The sequence below is a fragment of the Papaver somniferum genome, chromosome 7 (assembly GCF_003573695.1).
Source record: "Papaver somniferum cultivar HN1 chromosome 7, ASM357369v1, whole genome shotgun sequence".
Lineage (NCBI taxonomy): Eukaryota > Viridiplantae > Streptophyta > Magnoliopsida > Ranunculales > Papaveraceae > Papaver > Papaver somniferum.
Genome location: NC_039364.1, coordinates 358,269 through 366,619, shown reverse-complemented (window position 1 = coordinate 366,619; position 8,351 = coordinate 358,269). Strand labels below are relative to the sequence as shown.

The following is an 8,351-nucleotide window of genomic DNA, read 5'->3' as shown; positions in this document are numbered from 1 at the left end:
CAGGCTTTCAGAGACTGTGATATTGATTTATGCAATTTCCAGCAGGGGCAAATGCCACCCATGGCATATTGCAGGACCTTAAAACAATCTTGATAATCACTTTGATACCCTAATTCAATAAAATCCAGATTAACTATTTTGAATCAGCAATGGGGATTTAGTAACGTAAAACCCTAAATTTAACAAAAAAAAGATTCAATTTTTTACTCGAACTTCTCCGAATTCCAGAAACCCAGTTCTTCAAAGATTCACCATTTTGCATACATTTATTATCTGGATCACTAAAAACCCTAAATACACAAAGTGGATTCCAAAATCAAGAATCAAGAAAATATGAGAAACTTACTTGATTGTTAAAGCGCTTTCCAAAGAACCCAATACATCAAATCGTCTAATACTCTGAACTTCACTACTCCCATCATCTTCTTCTACTTCTTCATCCTCTTCGATATCCTTAGTACTCATTACAGGAAAACAGTGATTTTCCTCAAAAGTTACTCTGCAAATTTCTTGTTGTATGTACAAAGAATGTACACTGATCTTGATTAATAAAAACACTAAAAAAATCAAATAATTTAAAGAAAAAGAAAAGTTGAGTTTCCATGGTGGAATCAACACAACTTTCTAAGAACGAACAAAGTCCCCCTGATATAACCTAAAAGCCAGTAACACAAATTCGCCTGTTCCAAACAAACCGACACAATAAAATCCATATACTCAAACAAAATCGAGTCGAATACCATGAAATACTCATCCATTCAACGCAAAAATGTTGGAATATCTGATAAAAACAGAAGGGTAGAAACAGAGAGGAGGAAGAAGGATCTTAAAAAGATTGAAAATACCAGACGATTGATCCTCGTTATTTCTTCCTTTTTCTTTTGAAATGAGATTGATATCTCTGGTATGGGTTTTTGATGCAGATCGGATGAGAGTAATTTCTTGGTGAAGGTGAGCTAATGGAGTTTTCTTTTTTAGGTTTTGATTAATCTAAGAAAGTAGACAGAGGAAAAACAGACCAATTGGAACAGAGAGAGGGGGATGAAGAAAGTAGACTGTCAAAAAGTCCTTTTATAGGCTACCTTGTAAATTTGGTCTGATGTGAGGGTTTGGGAGGTGTTTTGTAATGACACTACAGGGAGAATCTTTTTCCCTGTTCAAACCGTTGGCTGCACTTTTTAGTATGTAGCGAAAGAGGTAGTATGTAATAGCATAGTGGTCACCCCAGGAGTGAACTTCTCGTCGAGTGGCAACCTAAGCTTAAGACCAAGATGTGGATAACAAGGGGGCAGGCAAGCAGACCGAGCCCCAGCCTAGAGTAGGTACCCACTGAAAATACTTAACTTGGTCACACGTTTTCGAACCAATGGTAGAGTTCTATCTTCCACGTCATCTCTGCATTTAGAACTGTGGATGGAAATACAAATGTAGTGGTGGAACAATAAAAACGTTAATTTTAATAGCGTTGAGCAGTAATCAGAATAGCGCTAAATGCTATAAAGATTAGCGTTTTTTTTCTCAGCCATTAGATTTTCAGTGACTCATTTTAAATCTACGGATAAAAAAAAGCGATTCTGAATAGCGTTGAGCGCTATTCTGATTATTGCTTTTCATCTTCTAGTGTGGTATTCTGATTAACGGTTTTCGTCTTGTAGTACGCTATTCTGAATAGCGTTTTACGCTAACATGATTAGCACTACCATGGATTCCACGGACCATTCCGCGAAACTGTGGAACACTGTTTGGACTTTTCATGGAAAACACCAATTTGGAAGACAATAGATTTGACATTCCACAACTTTTCCACACTTGGAATAGGATGAATTCCACCATAAGACTTGTTCTAAAAATAACTTAATATCAAACGAAAAATTATTTATGTTGAAATTATTTCATTTTTCGCTTGAATGGAATCACATTTCAATTTATTCAAGCCATATTACTTCAAATATATAATAAGGTACGGTCGAGTTCCTTTCTCTCCTTCAACCGTTTTTCCCTTCTCTCTGGAAAAAAAGATTATCCAGCTTCACAAACCTTATCAAATTTTTTTTCATTGTATTTCAAATCTACTAGATTTGGTCTGAATTTTTCAGATCCTCCGATTAGATTTGGATGCAATTAGTACTTAGTTTGCATTATTAGATAAATAAAATGAATTGTTGTTCCTCCGATGGCTTCCTCATGCTGTCCAAATTTATTATTTGTTAGCCACGGCATTTATTGGTGGTGTTGTTGCATCATTATCAAGTATATTATGAAATACGACAATCTAAATCGGAAAATAAGACTGATATTGATCGTAATGATGTCAATTTGGGATTATTAATTACTTCACTATTGTGGAAGCATTTAACATATATGATGTTGAGGATCAAGAATTTGTTGATCAGCGATCAAAATGGTTTAAACGGAAAGTTGGTACTACTTACTTTCTTCCATTAAAATGGAACGCGGAATAGTAAACCCAAAATTACAGATTTTGAAACGTCAATTTCGTCAATGGAACGCGGAATAATACAACTTTGGGTTTACATTTTAAGTTTCAAAATCTGTAATTTTGGTACTACTTACTTCCTTCCATTTTATTTCTGATGTAATTGATTATGTTAGTAAAATTTCTTGTCAATGAAATTATGAGGCACTGCCTCTTCCGTCAAAAAAATAAAGTAAAATAATTATTCAAACCAAAATACAATCTAACCTCGCCAAGTGAGTAATTTCTCTTATTGAATGATCGATAAATGAATAACCTCTCCAAATGAATTATTTTCTTCGGTCTGGATATAGGCGAAAGGGGTAAATGAATAACCTCGCTAAATGAGTTAATGACTAAAAAAGTTGAATTGTAGAGGTCGAACGAAAATATAAACAAATAATCACTAATTTTCGTAAAAAAAAACATACTTTAAATAAATCAAAATACCTCATCAAATCCACAATGTTCACATAATAAGTCAATTCTTCTCAAATTATGCATATAAAATTATTTGTTTTGTTCTTCCACCTTAACCAAAATGCACATTCCAATTTTTTTGTTATACAGGAACGACTTCTGGAATACTTTGCTCTTATTGTAAGAAAGTTATTTTTTATGGTGATTGCTGCTAGAAATTTATCTTTTCATGACATATTTTCTATAGCGCTACTTGTTAGAGCCTGCTCGGTTGAACTCGCAAGTGTTGATATCTCAAGCTTGTTTGTAAATATTAATTGTCAAAACTATAAGTCTTGATTTCTAGTCTACATATAGCTAAGTCTCGGATAGGATAGAAAGTGTGGTTGAGCCTACACTTCACGACGTTCATCGATTGAAGACGAAGAACTATCAAGAGGAACTTGTGGACCTTCTTCGATAAAAGGTATGTGGAGACTTGAACTCATCTTTCACTTGAAAACACAGTCATTTAGCTATAAAGATTTCTTTTATGCAAAATTGATATTTCGAGCTGAGTTTTAACTCGCATACATATTTCTCGAAATATGTGATGATAAGATTTTAGCTTCAACCAAGTTCATCTTGCATACTTGACAAAAGTCAAAAGATGGTCATATGAAAATTCCCGAGTTATGTGACTCGGAATATTTCATGATTGATCATAATTTCGATTATCTGAAAATTGCTTTGATACTTTAGTTCGTGGTAAACAACTATTGTGGTCCTATAAGAATGTTTTAGTAATTGAAAATGCGAATAAAACATCTATTGGTTTACATAGTGTGCGTACTTGCATGTGTGTAATCCATGTCTGGGTATGCTTAGCCGTATACGTACCCATTGGTTTATGAAAATTCGAGTACCCAGTACACGTACCCGTACGCGTACTTGAGTAAGGTATGGGTCCGAAATTTTCTTCTGGAGTTTGATATAACTTTAGTATGCGCACTTGTTCACATACTGGCGAAGCCAACTCTAGTCCGGGTCATTAAGGTTTTGTTACCCATTTGCATACCTTAATGAGATATGTTCTAATTAGGTTTTATAACACAAACTTTACAATAAATTATAAGGAATGCAATCACTTGCAAACCGTGGTTATAGTTTTTCATGGTTGATTTATGTAAATCAACAAAAACCGATCTTGGTTCAATTGTGTCTTGTATACTTCTATGAGATATAGCAATTTAATCAACTCCAAAGAACTAGTTTCATTTGAGTCATTTGAACTAATATGGGTGGAGATGAATACGGTTGAGAATAAAGTGCTCATGTGGTTAACTTTGGTTTATTATGAATAAACCAACAAGGTGTACACGTTTAGGTACGGTTACCCAAACCTAAATGACGGTACATTTCAATTGTGTGTAACAAACCAAGTTGATATAACTTTCTAAGTATATTGGCTTGAGTTTAATCAGGTTTTCATCTAAGGGTGAATATTGAATGCTTTGTTACCACTTACCAAGGTAACTTAAATTGCAAAACATGATTTGAAAACTATATAAGGGAGAACTCTAGCAACTAGGAAACGTAATCTCCGCACCTCATGTGTGCTACTAGTTGCGACGAGAGTCGATTCTCCTTTAACCTTAGGTTTTCCTCAAAACCTCGTAGGTTAACGACTTAAAGACTTTATTTGGGATTGTGAAGCCAGACCTAATTATTTTCTCTGTAGTTGCGTGTTCTGATCTTCTATCGTGTTGAGTACTATCTTCTCTAAGATTTTCTCGAGGTTTTATAAAAATTTATGCATGACTTTTATCAAACTACTTCTTCGACATGAGCACTCATTATCCCACCTTCATAGAATACTTTTTCTTCAACACATGTCTAACACTTGACATTGTTTGAACTGAGTCATTCAAACAATTCCAGAAGGATTTCATCAACTCCAAGAACCAACAATCTTGAGTCATCCTCCATGTGGAAAAAACATGATACAATCTTCATATTTTGTGTATGAATGATTGTCACTTAGCACCATCATGATTCAAAAAATTCTCTTGACAATATTTGCAGACTCCAGTTGAACCCATGAACGATCTTCTCTTGCAAAGAAAACACATTCAACACTAATGATAGTGACATCAAACAAAGTTTTCGAATCTTTCTTGATGACGTCATATTCTTTGTTCGACCTTGATTTACTCATCATCTTCACGAACTATATATTCCTCTATGAACCAAGACTTTCTCTTCTTTGGAATTTCTTGTTTAAATTACCGAATCACTGCCATCTTATCCATGCTTACCGCACCACTTGTCGTGGAAATTGAGGTTACGTTCATCTCGAACCGGTATGCTTCCATAGAGGTAAATTCCATGAAACATCCTACTTTAGATATCTTAGCTCGAATCCTTTACTTATATCTTTAGATTAGCATGATCGGTTAACACTAGTAAGAATATATGATCAATACGATAATAGAAAATCACAACAACACAAATATTACGTGGTTCACCTTTGTTGTCTACATCCACGGCCAAAACCACCCCGAGAATCAACATTATCATAACAAGTTATTAGATCGTCACACATCATATAGTCAACTAGTTATATAACCCACTAACGTTAAATGTTAGAAACAACAAGACATATTACGAAGAGTTTACCTCTTCCTTTGTTCTTATTCTTCCATAAACTTCCACCGCCATGGTTGCTTCGACTTTAGACAAGAACATGAAGAACACCATGAATTCTAGCTTCTCTCATATGAACCATGGAAACCCTAGATTTCTCCCATACCCATTCTCGCTACAAGTCTCTCTTCTCACATAGATTTTTCCCTATCACCAACCATTGTATGACACAACGGCTTTGACCCGTACACTCTCATAAAGAGAGGATTATCAAAGAAATTGAATTTCTACTCACAATATAATCCCTCTTATATAGTAGGCAAATCCTTGCTCCACAAGTCTTAGAACTCCTAAAAATAGACTCGCACCTTAATTAGGAAGCCCTAAAGTTGGAAAACCCTCCTACAAAAAACGTCATACAATTTTGCTAATCCAATTAAACCTTGGAAAAACATTCCAAACCCGCAAATACCCTTTAGCCACCATTTTAACAGCATTAGATCACTGTTTCTGCTTCAAAAACTTTCACCTAAAGTTCATTTTCAACAATATAGTTTTGTATACGGAATAAAACCCCAACACTAAGGACATTATTAAAACTGGACTCAAATGGGATATCGGTAATGGGTAAAAAGTAGATGTTTGGTGAGATGCATGGTGCTCGGATAGACCTATAATACTGCTCATTGATAGTGTGGATCCAACTTGTCCTGTAATGAGAGTTTCATCTCTTATTGATCAAGATACTGATGCTTGGAATCTTTCTGCTATAGACCATGTTTTCCCCCACTTAGTTAATAGATAAAATTCGAGCGATTCCTTTGGGTCAGTTCTCCTGATTTTCGAGTCTAGACCCATAACAAGGATGTCGTGGTTTCTGTCAAATCTTGTTATAATTGGTTAGTACAAAATCATGGAGTTTCATCTTCTATGGAATGCAAGTGGAAAACTTTATGGCAGCTCAAGCGCGATGCCCATGTTAAGCATTTTTTTGTGGTTATTGGCTCATGGTCGGACTTTAGTAATGGATAATATGCGGCGTAGAGGACTGGATATCTCTAGTATCTGTCCTCTTTGTTATTGTGAGGAGGACACTATTTCACATCTCTTTCTCACTTCTCAAAGGGTTATACATATATGGTCTGCTTTCTCCGATGCTTATCGAATCAATATTCAGTCTTCTAATCTGTCGGTAGATTGGCTTGTGCAGACTATTAATTATAGTGCTGCACATGATGTCGTTTGCTGGGCAGTTCTTTTCCTTTCATCCTTTGGAAGATCTGGTGTAATCGAAACAGTCTTATTTATTCTAATAAAACTTTTGATTGGAGGACTGTTATTCACACTGCTTATAATGCTGCTTATGTGTATTCTCGAGCCACTATTAATAGCCTCACTGTTGCTCACGAGGAGCCAATTTATGTTCGTTTATTACCTCCTAATGATGGCTATGTTAAGTTGAATGTCGATGAATCTTCGAATGATGCAGGACATGCAAGTAGAGGTATTTTCCGTGAAGATGATGGACATTTTATGGATGCTTTTGCGTAGTAAATTCACTGTAACTCCAATAATGTTGTTGAGTTGTGGGCCACTAGAGATGAACTACAGTTGGCCAGAAACATTGGAGTCGGGAAGCTAATTGTTGAAAGCGATTCGCAATATACAGTTGACTTGTGTCAGCAAACTTATACTGGTATTTGGTGCTTCCAAGGCATGTTGCGAGACATTCTCCACATGTCTCAATGTTTTGATCAGTTTTTTTTTTTAACATCATTATAGGAAGGGTGACTTTGATGATGATATTTTGTCTAAAAAGGCGGCTAATGAATATATATCTTGTATATGGGTTGATAAGAGCGACTGCAATGGTACGACTAAACTCAAAGATCAAAGACTAAAAAAAAAGACCAAATATGAGTTTAATTTGTAGTGTGACGCTATGGGGAGAAGACCAAATTTGGTCGCGCGTAAAACAGTTTTACGCATGAAGACGGGCGGAAGTATTAGTTACGTTTCATTTCTGGGCGGAATTATAAATTACGTTTCAGACGGGCGGAAATATAAATCACGTTTGTCATCAAGCGTAAATAAAAATTACGTTTGGTAAGGGGCGGAATCTTAAATTCCGCCCGTTGATCAGACGGATTCCAAATGACCGCTCGAAGAAACGTAAATCTAAATTCCGTCCGAGTTAAACACGGTCACACAGCACGTGTGAGATCAGACGGGCGGAATTTTGGTGTCCGCGTGATGAGTTGTACGGACGGACATCTTCTGTCCGCGTGATGAATTTGTCAGGCGTAAAAGATTATTACGCCTGAGACGGGCGTAACCAAAATTTCCGTTTCATTAGGGTTTAGGGTTATGGCGTACTCTCTTGTCCGTCCGATCAAATCGGGCGTAATCTTTAATGAACCCATCTCTTAATGAACCGCACCTTCCACCAATACCGCCTCTCCTTCCCAACCACAACCCATCTCTGCTTCTTCCTCTCAGTTCATTAGGCTTCTTCTTCTCAGTTCATTTTGTTCGGAAGTTCATATTCTTGTTTGCTTCACGGCTCCTCTTCAATCGATATTCTTAATCTCCATTCTCTATACCCTAAAAACTCGACCAAAACCCTAAAAATTCCATTATAAGGTATGTATTTTCATCTTTCTTTATTGTAATAATAATATCATGTATTGTATTTTTTGTTCGAATTTATTTCAATTTGTGTAATAATATGCGCAGGTAATGTATTTTTGGTTCGAATTTATTTAGGGTTTTTATATTGGCTTAATCGTAATTTAGGGTTCGAATTACTAATCGGAATTTAGGGTTCGAA

The 8,351-nt window shown here is 35.8% G+C and overlaps 1 protein-coding gene across 1 annotated transcript; it reads left to right on the top strand.

Annotated features, from left to right (window-relative positions):
- The first annotated feature begins 6,434 nt into the window (after nt 1-6,434).
- On the top strand, nt 6,435-7,072 carry LOC113300507. Its single transcript, XM_026549708.1, has 2 exons — nt 6,435-6,713; nt 6,800-7,072. The coding sequence occupies exons 1-2, from the start codon at nt 6,435-6,437 to the stop codon at nt 7,070-7,072; spliced, it is 552 nt and encodes a 183-aa protein (XP_026405493.1).
- The last annotated feature ends 1,279 nt before the right edge of the window (nt 7,073-8,351 follow it).